The sequence below is a fragment of the Erpetoichthys calabaricus genome, chromosome 1 (assembly GCF_900747795.2).
Source record: "Erpetoichthys calabaricus chromosome 1, fErpCal1.3, whole genome shotgun sequence".
Taxonomy (NCBI): Eukaryota; Metazoa; Chordata; class Cladistia; order Polypteriformes; family Polypteridae; genus Erpetoichthys; species Erpetoichthys calabaricus.
Window position 1 is genome coordinate 162,033,575 of NC_041394.2, and position 22,140 is coordinate 162,055,714.

General features: G+C 37.5%; 1 protein-coding gene across 1 annotated transcript in view; it reads left to right on the forward strand.

Moving 5' to 3' along the window:
* ddr1 (discoidin domain receptor tyrosine kinase 1) overlaps positions 1 to 20,459 on the forward strand; it is a 360,873-nt gene extending 340,414 nt beyond the window's left edge. The window contains 3 exon segments of the mRNA XM_051920316.1: positions 7,720 to 7,954; positions 8,693 to 8,842; positions 16,024 to 20,459. Coding sequence (XP_051776276.1) covers positions 7,720 to 7,954; positions 8,693 to 8,842; positions 16,024 to 16,164 — 526 coding nt within the window. The 3' untranslated portion in view covers positions 16,165 to 20,459.
* Positions 20,460 to 22,140: the final 1,681 nt, after the last annotated feature.

A 22,140-nucleotide genomic window follows, 5' to 3' on the forward strand; every position in this document is an offset into this window, starting at 1 on the left:
AAATCAATACGTGCCCTTTGAGCTTTTAAGTATGCGAAGCACCATGCAGCATACTTAAAAGCTGCACACAGAAGGTAGCAACGTGAAGATAATCTTTCAGCATTTTTAGACGAGCGTCCGTATCGTCTAGGTGTGCGAACAGCCCCCCTGCTCACACCCCCTACGTCAGGATCACAGATAGTCAGCGCAAGAGAGAGAGAGAGAAAGAAAAGTAAGTTGGGTAGCTTCTCAGCCATCTGCCAATAGCGTCCCTTGTATGAAATCAACTGGGCAAACCAACTGAGGAAGCATGTACCAGAAATTAAAAGACCCATTGTCCTCAGAAACCCGCGAAGCAGCGAAAAATCCGCGATATATATTTAAATATGCTTACATATAAAATCCGCGATGGAGTGAAACCGCGAAAGGCGAAGCGCGATACAGCGAGGGATTACTGTATGTGAAATCACCAGGCATGGCATTTCAATGTTTTTCACACAACTTGCAGCAATTAATGCACAGCTTCCAAATGTTTCCACTTGGAAAAAAGGCAAGATAGTACAGAGTGGAAGGAGAAAGCCGTGGGTGAAGAGTACAATGATGGCAGCACGCTTGTGGCAGACCTGGCATGTATGAAAAGGTCTGTATGAAAATGTAACAATAGTTTTTTCTTAATGCTGACATGCAACCATGATTTCAGAGAAGGTGCCACATGGAACTTGACTGTATATGAGTCATCATTTAAGAGAAAAAAATCACGTGATTTAAGAGTGCATCTGCCATTGTAACATTGTGTCTGTGTGGGATACGTTGTTTGCTAGCTTTGGCACACATAATAAATTTAGAAAGAAGTAAAAATTTGATTTGAGGTGGTGGCTTACATTTTGAATCACATACAATCATGTGTATTTTTAGACTACACAATGGGAGGTTTGAAAATCAATAGTACTCCTTATGAGAAGGATTTAGGAGTCATAGTGGACTAGACATTATCAACTGCCAGATAATGTACAGAAGCCATTTAGAAGGCTATCAGAATGTTAGGTTTTATAGCACGATGTGTGGAGTATAAGTCCAAGGATGTTATGCTCAAGCTTTATAATGAACTGGTAAGGCCTTGTCTGGAGTACTACATACAGTTTTGGTCTCCAGGCTTCATATAGGACATCAGTGCTAGAAGAAGTCCAGAGCAGAGCGACTGGGCTGATTCCTGGACTACAGGGTATGAACTATGATGAAAGATTAAAAAAAGATGAGCCTTTTTGGTTTAAGCAAAATAAGATTAAGAAGAGAAATGATTGAAGTGTTGTTACAAATTTCCTTCATAATTTTAAAGAGCCATTTGCCAGTTATTTAGGTCATGTTAAGCTGATAGAATTATTTTCTTAATTAGTTAAATGTTTGTCTATAAATTAGTGCATAGTATATGGGAGGTTCTTATAACCCCCACAAGCTGAATTGAAATGTAATATCCTATTTTTTGTCCATCTGATTGCAGATGAGTCTTAGTTAGTGACCTTCCCTTCCATGTATAAGGCATGGAGGGCACACGGTTTCAAACCGTGCCTTAACGTGCTCAGTGGTATGTGCAGAGCTGTGTGTTTAGAACGTACTGAATGTGAAGTAAAGCATAGAGAAATAACTCAACCTTAATTGTATATACAATTGAAGTTTAACAAAAACAAACATTTTTCTTTTCTTTTTTATCCTTTTATTCTACGTGTGTAACAACCTTTCTCTGTTCTTGTGTGAACTGTTTGCTTTGAAATGTCACTAAACCTTTTTAAAACAAACTTCTTTGGACTGAGAGATTTATTTTGCTACATGTTTGGCTCATGCTTGATCCTGCTTAACTCACCAGCAGCTACATAATTAGTATAGTGATATAAAAATAGCTTTATTTTGTCAAAGTTGTTAATTAACTTAGAACTCATGGGTTAGAATATGCAATGTTAGAAATTTGGGTGCCTTTTGGGCAGACTGAAGATTGACATAATATAGTTAATTTGACTATTTCAGTCTCTGAAAGTCCTACTGTAGTCAGAAGGCTGCCAAATTTAGCATAACAAATTCAGACAAAGAATGGTTATGTAACAGTGAAATATTTACCTCTCATTACACAGATCACCATTTTGGATCCAGGAAAGAGACTCTGTTAGTGCTGATAATAAAATGCTCATCATTGACAATTCCACAATGCAGAATATTACAATTCCTGAATACAGTATGTAAGTCCAGATATTGCTTGTTAATTAGCACATGGAAATAAGAATTTCACTGCACTTGTACTTGTGACAAAAATTACCCTATAAACCGATAAAAGTTGTCATCTAGGAGTCAGAGTATCCCACATTGATGACAAATTGGACACTGTTACCAACCCAGGAAGATGAGATTTGATACTGCATTTTAGCACTAAAGGTATTAATTTGCAGTGGTCTGTACACCAAAGCAAAAAAAATTACAAATGAATTGTCTGACCCATTACCAAAATTAAGGCACATCTTTTATAGCTCATAATTAAACCAAAAATAAATATTGAATCCAATATCCGGGCCAGCCTATATTAGTAACCCCAAAACTCACAATACATATTGAATTATCATGATTTTTCCAGTGATAGGGAGCTAAAATGCAAAAAACAGTATTTCTTCCAAGGCCCTATAAATGCCTGAAAAAACAGAGCTAATTACGAAGTACTTCCATTGCTTACATCTATCTGCTAAACATACAGAAGTTCCCGGACAGCAGACCAGGTCAAACAGCACAGTGATGAATATTTGTGTCATTATCTTCCATTTTTTTATGACTGCATGCCACTTCATAATAAACACAAGATATACCTATAAATACTAAAGAAAATACTATGCTAAATGCTTTTTTGATAAACTAAAATAATGATTATGTACAGTAAGTTGACCTTATGCTTAAACATTCTTTTGTTTTTGTTAATGCTTTAGTATCTCAGTGTTGGTAAAGACACAATGGTGATACAAAAACTACCACTGACCGAATATTGATTTTTCAGCAATGATGTATTGTGTTTGCTGAGGAACTGTTAAGTGTGTCAGTTTCCAGTCTTAGCAGCTGAACTTCCTGAGATGGCAGGACTTGCAAGGCATATTTATGATACCATAGATTGCAAACAAAAGGTACGACCTGCCCTCAACTAAATAGACAGCTGCCTAACTGCTCTTACATGTGACAGGTGCTGCAAGTTATATTTGATGGCAAATGTTGTTTTTGGTGAAGGATGCCAGACAGTCACCTCCTCCTCCCACCTGTAAATGTTTCCTGAGATGGCATTTTTGCAACACATACATGCTGGGTATTACAAGCAATAATTCAATCAATACTGTCAAGATGAACATCCTTCCCAAGCTTCTTTTTCTATTTCAGAGCACCCCTATGTACATTAACAAATTGTTATTTAATAAGTTATACTCAATTATAACCTCATTTATTTGGAATTTGAGACATCCACACATTCAAAAGGTGACTCTACAAAGACCTAAAGCAGAAGGTGGCATGGCACTATATAACTTTCTGTTTTATTACTGGATGGCAAAAATACAAGCTATAAAGACCTGAACATTGACACAAATTGACAAATGTACACAAGTAAAACTGGTAATTCTAGTGTTAAGAGGATATGTTCAAACCCTTTTTTTTAAATATAGCAAGATCTAATTAATAACATTTTAGAATAAACATTCATATCAGGGAAAACGACATTCTCCCTTCTTTGTTGTTTTTAAAGATTTGCTCTTGCTGTTGGCTCTCCACTCTTTCTCTCAGGTGATGGTTGAATTCTGGTTTAAGTTTGACTTAAAATTGTATGCAATGTTATTTTCTTCATTATATAAGTTAGATTTGATATGGAATACTATTTTCTTCAAATAAAATGTAAAAATCTTTTATGAACTTAGGAATACATAAAACGCATGTAAGGATGGCAAGCTAGTCCAATGGCTATCACTGCTTCCTTTATAGATTCAGCATGCTCAAACCTCAAGCCGAGTTGTTGTCCATTTTGAGTTTGCACTTTCTCCCCTTATCAGCATGACTTTTCTTCCCCAAGTCCGAAAGATGTACATGCTAGGTAACAGGTGAAGTTCAGCCCAGTTTGAGTATGAGTGTTCCTGTGCATAGTGGGCCTTTCATGGACTGAATGGGCCTCTAAAGCACATAGGAATCTTAGAAAGCAGTTGTTAAAATGCCTAGCTGTATTATTCATATTTTCATATAAAGTATTCCAGTATACGTTTTCATAACCAAGATCTACAGCGCAAAAAAATCTGAGGGAACACCTAATCATCACTAACACCAAGTTAGTTAAGCGTCAGGGATATCAATCTGTCCAGTTAGGAAGCATAAGCGATTGTGAATCAACTTCACCTGCTTTTGTGCAAATGAAAGTGACAGCAGGTGCATTGAAGAGGAAAGACAACCTCCAAAAGGGGAATGGTTTTGCAGGTGATTACCACAGACAATTGCTCACTCCTTATCATTCCTGACTGATTCTTCTCTAGTTTTGCATTTGTCTAGGGTCATTGTCACTACTGGTAGCCTATGGCGATACCTGTAGCCAATTCAGGATGGCACATCCATACATGTCACATGAAGGTTTGCTGTGTCTCCTAGCACAGTCTTAAGAGCATGGAGGAGATACAAGGAGATTGGCCGTTACACAAGGAGAGCTGGACAGGGCCGTAGAAGGACATCAACCCAGTAGCAGGACCAGTATCTGCTCCTTTGTGTGAGGAGTAACAGGAGGAGCACTGCTAGAACCCTACAAAATGACTTCCAGCTGGGACCTTGTGCTCACAGCCCATCACTGTGCAGCTCAATTGGCATTCTCCAGAGAATACTACAATTGTTAGCTCCGCCATTGGCACCCCATTCTCCTCACAAATGAGAGCAGGTTCACACTGGGCACATGTGACAGATGTACAAGAGTCTGGAGACGTTGTGGTGAATGTTATGCAGCCTGCAACATCATCCAGAATGGCCGGTTTGATAGTGATAACCTGGAGAGGCATATCCTTGAAGGGTCACACACAAGACTAAATAACTGGTCTAATTGAAATTTGGTGACATTAAAGAAAAAAGAAAATTAGCTGACAATTTTTTTATTTCTCAGTATTTGACAGTAATAAAGCTGTAGTGCGTGAGGTATTCTTTGGCAGCACATCCTTTTTTCTCTTCAACTTTGAAGCCAGAGAGAAATGGATCTTACAGTTTATGAAAATGAATGTCTCGGAACATTTGTACCAACTGAGGCTGTAATCACACAGAGAAACTGAGCTGGTGGCGAGTGAAAAAGGATGGCTGCCCTGCACAGGAAAAAGAAATAAGGAGGCAAGCTGCATGGAAAATGAGATGTGAAATGGACGAAGTTACAGAAAAATTCAAAGACATAGTGGCATCCTTGGGTACATGTAGTTCTCCCTATTCTGTCATCTTCTTCTTACTCCCCATGATGCAGTATAAAATACATACAAATTCAAGCAAGGTTAGATTCTCAAGTGCTCTTATATACTTAGACTTCAAAGAACAGAGGGTTGGGGTAAGTGGCTTAGTGGTAAAATTCATGCAGTGTTATGGAGAACTAAGGTGTCCCCTTGTAAGTCAGATTGCAATGTGCTTCTATACTCTGAAACAGAACTGCTGGTAAAGTGTAACAACCAACTTCAAGCCCTATGTACAAAACAAACCAGGAGCGATAGCATACCTTATCAGTGTAGATGCTTGCTCAGCTCATTTAAGGGATCCCCTGTGAACATAACATAGAGGAAGTGGGCATTGTACATAGTTCACGATATTACTACTTTTTACCTATTCTTATCTACACAGTGCTTAAATCGTTGAATTGATTCCATGAGACATGTAAACAAACAGCCTGTAAACATCAATGCTATATGTAATAAGTTCTCTGTATTTCCACCATTCAGTGTGCATTTCAGTTCAAATCATTACATTTATATCTGACTGAAGCCAACACTTTTACAGAATCTGCTATAAGGTGAAATTACATTTATCCCTAAAATTCATGATATTCCTACAGACTACCATTTTGAATTCAAAAGAATAGTTTCCCCTAAGATTTTTTTTTTTGCACTGACCATCAAGCACAAGTCAAGTCACTAGGGAAAGGAAGAATTAATCTACCGCAGGAATGTTTTACTCATGTGCATTTGTCTGTAGCATGTTCAAGAGTAAGGAGATCCAGTGAACAAATAACATTCGTCCCTGGGGGAAATAAAAACAGCAACAAATATTGTATACAAAAAAGTACTGTATCTTACTTAATGTATCTTATCTACTTATCTTACTGTATCTTATCTGCTGTACTTACATAATAGTTCTGGTGCACCAGATTAACCCTCAGCTCTGTAACCATCTTAGGAAATAACCGAATGAGGCTGGAATAACACATTAGTTTGCCATAAAGCGCAAAACAGTCCGAGCAATAGTGATCTGGCAAATATGGCAAATGTATTCAATACCAATTATGCATTTAAAATAAACAAAACTAAAAAAATGTACTTTTTCAAAAGCTATGAATAAGAAATATCATTTATAACACAGTTTTATAACACAATCTGACGGGAGTACAAGCCTGTTTGAAATTTCTCATTAAAATTGTACTTTTTTAAGAAGTTGTATGAATACAGTTTTTCCTAAAACTGGGTGAAGTAAATTTGAAGCTAGTGTAGAATTCCTAAGAATATTTGAATCTAAATCTGATTTCCTTAATAGATGTTTGACAATAGCTCCTTTGAAGATATGATTTCTTTATTCTGTGCAATATTGCTTGGACAACTATTGCAGGTGAGTTTTTTAACAAACCACCTGGAATAGGGTCTAAAGGGCAGGTGCTAGGTTTCATTTTTGGAAATCAGACATAATATCTAGTATTCTTTCATTAATTTAAATTTACTTAAAGGGTAAGTGCAAGTGCTAACAGGACGTGACACATTTCTGCTAGATATGGAAGCTGAATGTTCAGTCTGCAGTGTTTCATTATTATTGAAATTCAAAAGTTATTGCAACTATTTTTTTCTTATTTATTTAGCTTTTTAAACTTCTATGTGAGCATTTATTTTTGGTATATTTATTTACTGTACATACTATATGTATTTGGTGTATTTATGGAAGCTGCACATCATTTTGGTCAACTTCTGTTGTTTTTAAATATGCTCTATAAATAAAATTGACTTGACTAATATTGGTTAGAATTACAAAAGTCAAACACACGATATTGCCTTTTCCCTTTTTGAAACCATTGCCTTTTTCTTTGCCCCATTTTAATGACAAACATATGCAAATTAATAAGCACTAAACAGTATAAAAAGTTATTTTAAGTGTTTAAAATCGCATGTTGCACTTCTGCGTTAAAGCACGTCTGTCTGAGAAAGAGTTAGCCACTTCAGGGGTCAAAGAAATGGATTTTATGCATCAAAATAACCATCAGGTGAGCATCATACATTAAAGCTTACTGGATATCTGAGCTTCATTGCTGCTTCACAAAACCATTAAAAGAGAAACATGTACTGTACATTCTAAGTCCATACATAACTGTATGTCATTGTTTTCTTAAATGTGAAATGTTTAATAATTCAATAAATGTTTTAGAGACCATTTTCTTTCATTGGACCACTGATGATTGTATATAGAACTTGATCTCTGCAATTAACAAGTTAACAAAATTCTACTCTGTTTTGTTTCATAATACAGCTATGAAGCACTTATATCCATGGCATCACAGATTGCTTCAGGCATGAAGTATTTGGCTTCTCTCAATTTTGTGCATCGTGACTTAGCTACAAGAAATTGTTTAGTGGGAGAAAATGATACTATCAAGATTGCAGATTTTGGCATGAGTCGCAACCTGTATGCTGGTGACTACTACCGTATCCAGGGAAGGGCTGTGCTCCCAATTCGTTGGATGGCCTGGGAATGTATTCTGATGGTAGGAAAAGGCACTTTTGCCATTGTTCAGTTTTAACTGTTAATTTATGCCTAGCTTAAAATGTTGTCTTAATACTATGTCTCTTTTTATTATAATTAAATCTTTTTTATCTTAATCATGCAACAGCAAAAACTGTCAATATGTAAGAAATAAAAAACCCAAATGGAGCCCAACACACACCTTTCCTATCCTCCTACATCATACCACTAGGAATAATGGTGACGCCAACTGTTCACTAACTAACTGCATCATAGATTTCTTGTGATGAAGAATTTAAGCAGACAAGCAATATAATTACTGTTTTGCATCAGCTCACTGAATGAATGCTCCATTAATTTTAGATGCAAACAGCTCTACATGAATTACAGAAAAAGTACAATCAGTTCTTCAGAGTGATTTGCGCAGGATTCTTCTATCTGGAAGCAAGAATTAATTTGGCAGGTGCTGTGTTCAGATAGATGAACCTGCAGTGGTAAACATTTCTCAGACCTTGCTGTCTCTCTAAGGGAAGTAAAATCTATGGCAAAATAGGAAGAATGACCACAAAGCTAGTACATGTGCATTAACATACTGGGAACACCAAGGAGGCAAAGATGGTATTCTAAGTGTATTCTTTCTTTTAACATACTTCAAGTTCTTCTGGAGTTCAGTATAGCAATATTGTTTAAAGAGATACATATTTTTCTTTACTGTCTTTAAACCAGCAAATCTTATATTTAATATTCCTATGTATTTTAGGGCAAGTTTACAACAGCAAGTGATGTTTGGGCATTTGGTGTAACCCTATGGGAAATGCTAATGCTGTGCAAAGAACAGCCATATAATAGTCTGACAGATGAAGAAGTGATTGAAAATGCAGGGGAATTTTTTCGGGACCATGGAAAACAGGTAATCTATTTATTATTTGCTTTTATTATCCTTACAATCATTCCAGAATAAGAAAAAAACATAGTAAAAAAAATAAAAATTACAGAATTACAGAAAATTAAAATAGTTCCTTATGTGCATTATACATTGTGGAAGCCAGCCCCGGACACAGACAGACACCTCTGTCTACAAAAGCACACTTTTAATTAGCAACTATTTACAATGTCCCGCACACTGTGCCCCTGCACCAATCACCCTCTTGAGTCTTTCACAAGGTCCTTCACCACCTCCACTCCTCTCCGCCGAGCTGTCCTCTTCCTCCCGACTGGAGGGAGGCGGTCCCTTTTATATCCACCCGGATGTACTCCAGGTGCTTTCCGATGGACTTCCTGCAGCACTTCCTGGTGTGGCAGAAGTGCCTCATGAGCACCCAGAAGCACTCCGGGTGTCCTCCGTATTCCTTCCGCCAACACCTCCAGGTGTGGTGGAACCGTTACCGTTGGAGGCTCCACAATCGACTGGGTGCCCCCTGGTGGTGGCCATGGGCCCTTACAGGGTTGAGTGTCCATGCTCAGACCCCATGGCCCCCAAACCAGGCAGGGCAGCTGCCCTCTCGTGGTCCTGGGGTGGCACAGTCCCTCTCCTGGTCCGTCCAGGTGACGCGACTGGGCACAGCCCCCAGGCAACTACCACAACATGAAAAGGAAACAAAATAGAGGCAGGACCCAGTCTGTTATTTTAGAGCATCATTTATGAACACTTTCCAATTTCTGATCAAGCTTTGCACCGTCTTGTCTTGAAAATCCGAGACTTAAATATCTTATAGTTCCATTCATTGACGAGGGAAAGATTTGTTAATACACTTGTTTTGATTACTGACTGGCATAGTCCCTTTGTTCAGGTTAGAACAGTAAAGCTCTGTCACAGTTTCTATCTCTGTTTTTGGCCTAATCAGTTCCATTCAAGCCATGAAGGTCTGTCCAAAGCAGTGCAAACTGGTAAAGTACTTGAATGTACTTTTGAAGGTAAAATTGAAGACATAATCACCGCATATACCCACATTTACACAATACTGAAACTCTTAAGTTAAGATATGTTTAGCTGTTGTATTGAAGCCATTTTTAAATCATGTTGAAGTAGCAGTGCATAGTACGGAAGCGTATTAGGGCCACGGTGAAGAAAAAAAAAAATGTTGAGAGTAAAGTCGACATGTTGACTTTATTCTCGACATTTCCACTTTAATCTCGACGCTTATGATGAGAATAATGTCAACATGTTTATGCCGAGATTAAAGTCGACATTTCCACTTTATTCCCGTAGTTTATTTTGTCAGTAGAATGTCGTAAACTAACATTCATCTTAAAATGAATGTTTAATTTACTAGAACCCCATCATAAGTTAATGTAGCACATTAAATGCTTTGTATTAAGTATTCCCAAACCCAGTTGTTAATCACTGTGCGCTTCTTAAACTGACTTCCTCTTGCACTGAGAGGATGAGCAGGCAGCGATCGCTGAACAGAATACATTCGCTTCATGATACTCCTTTTTTTTTTTTATTCAGTTTAAGAAGCACATAGCGATTAACATGACTCAGGGAACACTTAACACAATGCATTTAATGTGCTACATAACTTATGACGGGGTTTGAGAAAATCTAGTAAATTAAACATTCATTTTAAGATGAAGTTTAGTGTTCTACTTTAAAGACAAACTACGAGAAAGTCAACATGTCGACTTTATTCTCGACATATAGTGTTTTGTTTTTTTTCACCATAGCCCTAAAACGCTTCTGTAGCATAGACATGAAGTTATATCTTTACTTGTACAAAGTGTTTCCTACATTGGTTACGTATTTTAAGTGAATTACATAAAATCAGACTTCTAGTAAATTGGAGTGGGGTGGGTTTTGGGTTGGCACCTTTGGGGGTGTTTTTTCTTCAATATTTCAATATGAAAATGGCTTCTTTTAAGTTACTTTACTGTTTGTTTGATATCAAGAAAAAATTGTTTGCAAAAAAAAAAAAAAAAGATTTCTAGTAAATTGGTGGTAAATTATTGATGAGTGGAGCACAAAGGAACATATAATGAGGATTCTGTTTAAGATTCCCTTTTCAAAGCTAATTAAGTAGGTGAATTTCTTTTACCTTCCGATTCCCCTTTAGTCACAAAATGTGAATATTTACAACACAGTAATAAAGCTGGAAGTAAGAAAATGCTGTGATACCCTCTTCTTTACATCTTTGAAGAACTTTAAGTGCGGTCTTTGTGCTTTGGAAACCAAAAAAATTGCAATTGATCACTCTATAATTGATTTTCTTAAAGATATAATTATGTAAGGAATACTCTGAAAGTCATATAAAAGCTTTGGAAAGGTATTCATTTTGATAATTTGAATTCTTCTAGTTAAGAGAAAGGTGATCACCTATTAACAGCTTGTTTGATGTTTGCCATTATATTGCAGGCATTACATTTGTATATAACTGTAAATTTAATTTTCATTGTAACTCTTGATAGCTGAACAATCCTGAGATAAACAATGAAAAGTGATCTTGTTTACTGTGATGTGCAAGACTGTTCCCTGATTTAAGGAAACTTGTATTTAAATTAATTTTAATATCTAAGTTCTTGAAATTCAGTAAAATTTTCCCTACATTTTATACTATTTAGAGGACTATGTTATCTGCATAGAAAGAGATACTTTTTTGTTCATCACATTCCCTTTAATCCCCTTTACCAATGATTTTGTCTGAATATAAATAAGTGATTAGATACAGAACATTTACTAGAGAGACAAAAATACTTAGGAGGTGTTTCTCCAATGCTAAAATCCATCAGCCTTGGAGCTTGGTTCATGGGAGTCTTAATCCTGTCAATGATCAACTAAGGTGGTGGGTAGCAAGAGAAAGTTATTAACTGGATCCCCATGAGAGCAGAGGAAGACCCCGAATGTAGACAGAGGTTACAGAAGGGGAGAGCTAGGCCATATAACCAACTGTACATTTAAGGGCCATATACCAGCACTATTGTCTGAATGCAAATCCATTTCCTTATCCCTCACCCCCCTTTGATAATTACAATACATACAGCTGCATTTATTGCATGGCACCTATATGACAAGAAAACTGCTGGAGATGTCAGATTGCTTGACCATATATGTGACAACTTCCTGGCATAGTTTAATAATACTTCCAAGAATTGCATGCTTTCCCATTTTCTGACAGCTGGTATAGTACAAAGGGTTTACAGGTATGGCAAGCTTGGTGGCAATTTCAGACATTTTTTTGTTTTGTTTTGTTTTCTTTTTTTCATTCTGCCATGGGACATTAAACATGAAACATCAGACAGACTAGCTTTTCTTCTGTTTGCAAGGTCCAAAACACCTATATTCCTTATTCCTCATTGCTATACTATAAACATTGTACTTCCAGATGTGATCTCATTGGTTGTTGACTCTAATGCACACAGAGCTCACCGCCATGATTTAAAGGGTATGTTCGGTATTTTGCAGGTCAAAATTATTTCTTCACAATCATGGTATATATTAGTTTGCCAAATGAAGCTCCAGTCCAAAGTGAGCATATTTAATAACGTTTAAAAAATAACTGTTATGATGGTTGCAATGGCTACAGGGTTTAACTTGAAAATTAAACTTATTTTCCATCCATCCATCCATCCATTTTCCAACCCGCTGAATCCGAACACAGGGTCACGGGGGTCTGCTGGAGCCAATCCCAGCCAACACAGGGCACAAGGCAGGAAACAATCCTGGGCAGGGTGCCAACCCACCACAGGACACACACAAACACACCAAGCACACACTAGGGCCAATTTAGAATCGCCAATCCACCTAACCTGCATGTCTTTGGACTGTGGGAGGAAACCCACGCAGACACTGGGAGAACATGCAAACTCCACGCAGGGAGGACCCAGGAATCGAACCCAGGACCCCAGATCTCCCAACTGCGAGGCAGCAGCGCTACCCACTGCGCCACCGTGCCGCCCAACTTATTTCCCTTTAAGACAAAATGTTTGATTTTGTTGGGACGAGTCATGAATTAGTTGGACAGAGTTGTTGGGTATAACACAATGTGTGATTGGTGGTCATTGGAGTGCACTGTAACATCCCCAACTCACTAATATTATGTAAGTGAAGTCTACAATGGAAATTTCCTGGGAAAGTTGTATAATGTGACATGACCTTTAAATTCAGGTCATCTGCACAACAGGAATTGAAATTCACCTTAATATCTTACATCAGTTTGTACATCACTAAGAACTGAACTTTAAACATAAACTCATTACCTTAAGCTTTAGATCATACCTTTTACAATGGTCATATGTTGAGAAGTCTAGTCAAAAATAGTAACCCAATATAAAAATGGGAATAGTTAAGAAAGAAGACAAAAACTATGTTTTCATGCACAGAATATCCACTGTAAGACTATGGAGGTCTTATTATTGAACATGAAACAAAGTGCTTTAGATTAGCAGAGAGATAAGTGAGCAAAGATTTTTTTTTTTTTTTTATACTCCCCTGAACAATGTATTGTTTACTGGTGTGACAATCTTAACAATATATTGTTCTACTGTAGATTATATATCCAGGGTTGATACTCTATTTGTGCAATCCTATCAAAGAAGAGCATTCAGCAATACACGAAAATTGTCCATGTCTGAGTAGTTCTTAGGTTATTTTTGCCCAAACTACAGAGTTGTAAGGTTACTGTCAATATTGCCGTACCACAGACAATCTTTTGTTGAATTAAAATCTCAGTGAGTACAATATGTAAGCTGAATTAAGCTTAGATCTTTAAAGGGGGAAGTAAAGGGTATCTTTTTGCAATTAAGCTTAGTGGAAGCCCATAATATGCTGCAGATAAAAAAATAATAATAATAAAGTGCTGGTACAGTTTTTAGTACTTCACAACATCAAGTCAAGTCAAGTCAAGTTGGGGAGCATGCACTGGTTCAGTGTGTTGCTGCACCAACTACACAATGAAACAACTCTGGATCTCGGTTTGCAACCCCCCCCAGGCAGACACACGGTCCAGTCTAACCCTCTGGAAATGACCCTCTATCTGCTGCAGCCAGGTGTTACATGGGCGACCCCTTGGTCTGGTCTAGCCACTCAGGTCCCTAACAATGAGGATCTTACGAGCTGGATCACCCTCAGGGAAATTCGCCACATGGCTGTAGTGCCGTAACTGACGCTCCCTCACTATGCAGGTAATGTGCCTCATTCGGGACTCCATGAGCAACCACTCATTTGACACAAAGTTAAACCAACGGTACCCAAGGATTTTCTGGAGAGACACAGCACCAAAGTAGTCCAGTCTTCGTCTTAGGTCACTGGATAGCGTCCATGTCTTACATTCATATGGCAAGACAGGAAGCACCAGGACTCTAAAGTCCTAAACTCTTCGTCCTTTTGCATAGATATTGGGAGCGCCACACACCCCTTTCCAGCGACCTCATGACCCCCCCCCATGCTCTCCCAATCTGTCTACTGACTTCATAGGAAGAGTCACCAGAGACATGAATGTCACTGCCAAGGTAAGTAAACCTCTCAACAAGGTCAACACTCTCTCCGCAAACACACACTGCTGATGGCTGTACCCAAGATGTCACTATTTATTTATCCAGGACACTTGCAAGCCCAGACACTGAGACTCCTCACTCAGTCTCTCGAGCACCCCGATCAGTGCCTCCATTCACTCCGCGAAGATCACAGCATCATCCACAAAGTCACGATCCAACAGATGCCTCACAGCCACTGGACCCCACGACCTTGCCCAACACCCAGTCCATACAAGCATTGAACAGAGTAGGAGCAAGAAAACACCCCTGACGAACCCCAGAATCAACTGGGAAAAACGCAGAGGTCCTGCCTCCAATCTGCACAGCACTCACAGTACCAGTGAACAGGCCAGCCATGATATCCAGCAACTTCGAGGGGATCCCGCGAATCCTCAGGATGTCCCACAGGGCAGCTCGATCAACCGAGTCGAACTCTTTGCGAAAATCGACAAAGGCTGCAAAGAAACTGCCGATATTCGCGTTTGCGCTCCATGAGAACCCTCACTGCCAGGATGCGGTCGATGGTAGACTTCTTAGGCGTAAAACCAGACTGTTCCGGCCACTGGTAGACTGTTCCGGCCACTGGTAGGTGAGCAAGTGATCACAGATCCTATTGAGGACGACCCTAGCAAGGACCTTACCCAGCACCGAGAGCAGTGTTATCCCCCTGTAGTTGCTGCAATCCAGGTGATCACCCTTCCCTTTCCAGATAGGGACGTCCCGTTTTCCAGTCAGTTGGGATGATGCCAGTCTCCCAAATGGGAGCAAAGATTGCTTGCAATACCAGGAGGACAGCCTTACCACCAGCCTGGAGAAGTTCACCCCGGATATCACAGATCCCTACAGCCTTTCCCCCACCCTCAGCTGGTTCACGACCTGTGCAATCTCCATGAGATTGGGTGGCTCACAGCTAATTGTAGGATCAGCCCCAAGAACCGTGGACCCATAGATATCCAACGTCCTAGCTGGAGGATCAGCTTTGAACAACTGCTCAAAGTAGCCAGCCCAGCAGGTCACAACTGCAGTGTCATCTGTAAGGACCATTCCATCAGCTGCCCTGACTGCGACTCTCCGAGGAACAAATTCAGATGTGCGTAATGCTTCGATTCCTCTGTCAGCAGGACATGGGTCGCTTGACCACAGATGGTGTGTCACTTGCTCACAGATTCCTCTAACAAACGCCTCTTTATCTGCCCTCGGAGCCCTTGCAGCCATCCCTCTCAGTTCCCAGTACGGACCAGTGTTGCTATTGAGCTGTGCTCTGCGACTCCTCTCATTGATATCCAGGGTGCCCAGCGAGATGAAACACCTCCTTCTGGGAACACCGGTAACACCAACACAACCCTCAGCAACCTTCAGGGTCTTGTCACGGAAGGTCTCCCACATCACATTAGGATCGGCAGTCGTACCTAAATCTAAAAGTTCTTCACACAAACTGCGTGCAAACTAATCAATTTTAAAAATTATTCTCTTTATTTGACTGTTCAGTACATTAGTACTAGATATATTTTTAATCCTGCTTTCTGTTAGAAGTATGGCACTTCCAAGTCCAAGAGTTTTCTATTAACACTAAAGCATACTAAGCATTTCCTCTTCTAAAACTTTTCTCTTAACTCCTGCCAGATGTACCTGACAAGACCAGAAATTTGTCCACAAGGATTGTATGAGCTAATGCTACATTGCTGGTGCAGAGACTTTAAAGATCGACCTACCTTTGTGCAGATTCAACATTTTCTTCTGGAAGAGGCTATGAACATGGTATAGGCAGTGGACAGACTGGTAATAATAGGGCATGGGCACTTAAGGCGGGCCTCTAGAGCTCATCTCTTTCCACTGTCCTTTTTTTTTTTTTAGGTGGTGGCTGCATTGCAGTTGGCTATTATTCTGTTGCTGTACTGGGGCTTAGCAGAAATATCTTAAACATGCTTACTGTGTCTTCAGCATCAGCTAATATTTTTCTAGACTACTGTTTTTTAAAATTAGATGTATATTTTTTTAACTTATCAATGATAGGTTTTATGGCTTTGTATGATTAGAAATTAATAGAACAACAATTGGGTAGTTGCTTGTTTGTTTTTTTTTTCTTCACTTGTAGGGAACAACTGGATATCTTAGGCAAGAGGGTTCCTTAATAAAAACACTGAATATATACTAAAGCTAATTTGCACAGCAGATATCATTCATATTTAATTAACTCTTTTAGTACATTGTATATAAGCAAGCCACCCTGATTAGGATCCAAGTGCAGCCGTGCAACAGGTGACACCTCATCACCACACTGAACAGTATGAGGTTATTTTACAGTGGTTGGAATGCCAATCCAAATACCCCGGTTTTCCCTGCAAGTTGGAGGACCTGCTTTCAGGGCTGGATGCAGATTAATATCATACCCAAGACGGAGCAATTGTAGGTTAAGGGCCTTGCTCTAGGGCCCAATGGAGTGGAGTCACTTCTGGTATCTACAGGATTTGAATCAGCAACCTTTTGTTTGCTGGTGCAGATCCCTAGCCTCAGAGCCACCACTCCGCCTCCGCATTGCTCAGCTTTAATTTTGAGGGAAATTTAAAAACCCAAGGAAGTGGTTTCTTGACTTCCATTATTTTAATGGAATTGGAACAATGTCAATTAACTTCTCCAGACTTCAAGTGTAAAAAAAGTGAGCAAGAACATTAAACCCCTTAATATCTGTCTGGACACACATTACAATGAAAAGTGAAAGTAAAAAATTCAAATGTATAGACATTTGTTGAGCATTTCATATTTGTCAGTGCTTTACTGTGATCTCCTGGAACTCTGTTGTATAAAATAATTTTTTTCTTATGTGATTTGCAGTAAAGATGAGGTAGAGGGTTATGATTTATTAATTGTAACAGTTCAATTATTATGTCTTGTGGTTTCAGTTGTGGTGAACTATTTATTATAGGCATCATTTCCTGCAGGTAGTTTTAACACTGGAAGTTTACCATATGGCTTTAGAAAAGACAAAGTTTATTTTTATTTTATTTTTCTTTTTTGTGTTAGCTAGGGTAATTAACAAGACACATTTATCCTACTTCATTTAAAAGTTTGATCTGAATGAAGATGAACATTCTACAGTTAATGTAATTTTTTGGTCATGCCATGCATGGCATCACTAATATGAGTATTGTTATTAGTTAAGATTAAAATTAAAATAGTCTATGGCGTCCATTTTGTACTTCCAGAAAGGAGCAAATGTATTTGCTTTTCTACTTGCTCCACAGATTTTACAGTATTAATAGCAGAAGTACCTTAAATTGATCCATCGGGTACAATAACTGTAAATCAGCTGCCTTTTTAAAACACTTCATAATTTAATAGAATGTTTCCAAAGCCACCTTAAAATTCTAAATATTTAAACTGTATATAAAAGAAAGAAATAATTGACTTTGGAGGAGGTACAAATAAATATTTTTCTACAAAGTATGAGTGGATTTTGTACCATCAGTAATTCTTCTTTCACATTTTTGAGGAATTTTCAGTTTAAACATTTATATGTGCTTTCTGTAGGATAAAAAAATTAATTCTTCGTAGTCCAGTAGTATTTAAGGACCATAGACTAAAATAAAACATTAATGAAAGATTCCATTTATTAGGTTCACAACCAACTGGTTTTTTTCTTTTATTCTTCTTGTAGTTTGAATACCATTATTTGTATCATTTGCTATCTTTGTCATTGTTGTTCAGAAATAATGGAACACTTTGCTGCCTGTTAGTTTTATTTATGTTGTGAAACATTATATTGCTGCTTATTTACCCTTCATCTTGGATGGTATTTCTCACTGGGTTATGCACTACTTTAGCATTGCCCATGCTTGATCCTGGGGTACTGCTGCAGATGTTCTTGTTTATTGTACCCTTTGTTGATCACACATGTTTAATTCATTGTTTCATTTCTTGCATTTAAGAAACTGTGATTCATTTTTATGAGATGACCTAATATTAATAATTGGATATTCTCCCTCATGTCTTTTTTTTTGTTCTGATTTTAAGAATTAATTCCACTGCTAAGATTGTTCCTTTAACTGTTCTAACTAGGTTAATATTCAAATGGAATAAACAGACAGTAGACACCAGGCAAACAGTATGCCTTAAAGAGGAATAGGTCATTGACTGCCATTCACGTCCATGTGCTCATCATGGACTAGTGCCTTTAATAAAACAGAGGAATAAATAATATCTTAAATATTATGTGAAAGACAAGTCAATTAGTTTTATTATTCAAAACAAGAAAAAAAACTTTTCTAAAGTTCCTTAGTATGTAAAGCAGGCTTATACAGTATGTGGAATTTCTTTATTTATACATTAAATGTGAAAACTAGAAAATACAACCATGTTAAATTAAACTAGTGACAAACATAATTTAATCTCTAGTTAATAAAGACATTTAAATGAAAGCCACAAGGCATGGAGGTACCAATTTTAGGAAATATTAGGCTAGTACAATTTCAGGTGCAAAATAAAATGTTATGGAAGAGACCTTTACTAATGTGTCAAACCTTTACATATATGTATATCAAACAATATTTTTTTCTTGAAAAGGATAAAAATTAAGTGTAGTTATGCCACAATTATAGGCTGAATATTCAACTTTAATTCTGAGTGTTCTTCAAAGTTAGTATCGGATTAAATCAGTCAAACAGAATGTTATTTAAAAAGAGAATACAAATTTATGTTGCATTTTTCATGTATTCATTTTTCCATACCAGCTTATTTATGTGATATTTGTAGTGCTACTTACATCGTTGCACAAACTATAATAATGCTAATTACACAGAAACAGTATATTGTTGAATTACATATCATTCTTTAAAATTGATGCATCAGTTGTTTATAGAAAGTTTATATAGTACAGATTTAAAAAAGAGAAAAATGGAAACTCCAAAGTGGCCTCTCCACTGGAAATTATAATAAACTTGCAGAGCAATCCCTGATTATCATATCAAGCAAAACCAGCAGACCAGTGCCATCAGGCTTCTCCGGCACATCTTGAAGAGACAAGTGGGTTCCTCATGCTTGTATGAGACCTGAAAAATTGGAGAATTTAATTCTAAACAACTCCTCTGTTTTTTTCCAGATTTATTGCATGAATAGATTTTGGTAGAAAAATTGTTTGAGTACTAATCAGGTCAACATTTGTATTAAACCTTCAGGAATGTTTTGCTTCATTGATTCCAACAAACTTTTTGTGAAGTGTTTAACTAACATACATTTTATTTAGGTTTTGTACAGTAGTTAGCACTCCTGCCTCAGAAATCCATTATCCTGAATTTGAATCCCATACCTGAACTGATTTCCTCCCACAAGCCCATAGACATGGACTCTGTGAGGGACCAATGCACCATCAATGGTTGGCTGCTGCCTTGCATACAGCGTTGCCAAAACAGACTTACACCGCCCATGACTCTGAAGTGGATTTAGAAAGAGAGTTTGAAAATGTTAATGTATGTTAAATAATTAGCATTTATATTACAAAAACTCTTCCAAATACTTGAGAAAATAAAGAGGGAAAATACTGTGAGTTTCATCTTTGTAAATTAAAAATTGAAACCTGAAGAAATTTTAATTTTGTACTTGAATAGGTTTGTTTCAAATGTGTGTTCCTAATAAAACATAAAATGCTCTGTTTTACTGCATCCTGCAAACAACTAATAAAACATTGAAATTATGACATTTTCTAATTTTCATTTTTAATATCTGGTAAATAAGAGCAGTAATGAATCACACTGAGGGCAACTTAAAAATATTTTGTTTATTTTGTAAAAGAGTAAATATTATTGAAAAGCACATTTTGTTCATTTCACTTGTGGAGTTTATGCATTTGTTTACTTTGTCTTTTTATTATATACAACATGTCCTGTTGCCAAACGTTTTCTAATTATATGTACATTTTGAAAGTAAAAACATTTTCAATTAATATATAGAATTGTTTCAGAACAAGTATTTCTTTTTTTAGGTAATGGAGTATAAAAAAGCTTAGTTTTTGTTGTTTGTGTAGACGATTATTAAACTAATTGAAAATAAAAGGCATCTTGACTAAATACTAAGTTTCTGAATATTTAATAAGACTTTTTGGATTTTATATGCTATTCTGATTATTTTCTTTTTATTTTTAGATTTGGAATTAACCTTTACATTTTTACCCTTTATGACATTTTTAATTCTAACTCCTCCTGAACAGCAGAAGCTTGATTATATTTTCAATTAACTATTTCACATTTTGTATACTTTGTTTTGTAGATTTAATTTTAAATGAGGAAATTTGCTATTTTTGTCCATCAAATTTACACTCACTAACCCTTAATGACAAAGTGAAATCCTGTTTCCTGAAAGGTTTGCAAATTTATTAAAAAATCAAAAACTGAAGTCTGCCATTCATGTAAGTATTCACTCTTTTATGTGCCACTCCAAATTGTGCTCAGGTGTATCCTGTTTGCTTTAATTATCCTTGAGATTTGTATATAACTAATTTGGAGTTCACATTCGAACATTAGAGAAATCTAGAAAAGAACAGGCCATTCAGCCCAACAAATCTCACCAGTCCTATCCACTTAATTTGGGGGAAAAAAAAAAAACCATTGTCTAGTTTGAAAGTCCTTAAAGTCCTACTGTCTACTACATTACTTGGTAACTTATTCCATGTGTCTATGGTTGTCTGTGTAAAGAAAAACTAACTAATGTTTGTGCGAAATTTACCCTTAACTGTGTCCCCGCGTTCTTGATGAACTCATTTTAAAATAACAGTCTCAATCCACTGTACTAATTCCCTTCATAATGTGGCACATTAAATTGATTAAACATAATTTACAAAAGCACACAACTGTGTATGTTATATAAGGTCCTATAATTCACACCGTGTGTCAGAACAAAAACCAAGCCATGAAGTCCAAGTAAATCTGTAGACCTTGTGAAATCTGCCTCAACACAGGAAAAATGTTTGGTGCAGCCACCTGTTATTATTATATTGTCCCTGGCTGCAAATGGGTATTTGAAAAGAGCACTATGTGTACTCATCAAGTTCCAGACTGAACTGATTTAATGTTCAAAACATGGTGGCCTTAAAGGGCATTACCGGAAGTGACATGGTGGAAGCAGAAGTGACATGCTTCTGGGAGGTGGAAGCAGAAGTGATGTCTTCAAGGTTGAATCAGGCGGGTTTTCCCGTGTTTGGTCTGTAGAGACAACAGAAGAGGGTGTAGTGCCCCCCACCACCTCCTGGCCTGGCATGGAATTACCTTCACTTGGTCTGTACAGCTTCCTCCTACTTGCTTGCACGTGTATGACAACCTCCGTGATAAAATTGTAGTTGAAGCATAGATCAGGGCAAGGGAATACAAAAAAATTCTAAAACTTTGAATGTTCTCAGGAGTACAGTGGCCTCAATAATTGTCAAATGGAAGAATTTTGGAACCACCAGGACACTTTTATAGAGCTGGGCATCCAGCCAAACTAAGTAACTGGGCAAGAAGAAACTTTTTTAGGGAAGTGGCCAAGAACCCAATTGTCACTCGAACAGAGTTTCACATGTCCTCTGCTGAGTTGGAAGAACCTGTTAGGAGGATGATCATCTCAGCAGCACTCCATCAATCAGGCATTATGGTAATGTGGCTAGGCAGAAGCCACTCTTGAGTGAAAGGCATATGATAGGCTGTAATCAGAATATAAATTTAATATGTCACTGTGCTCTGTGCAAATATTTTAAATCTGCTTTTCTTTTCTTCT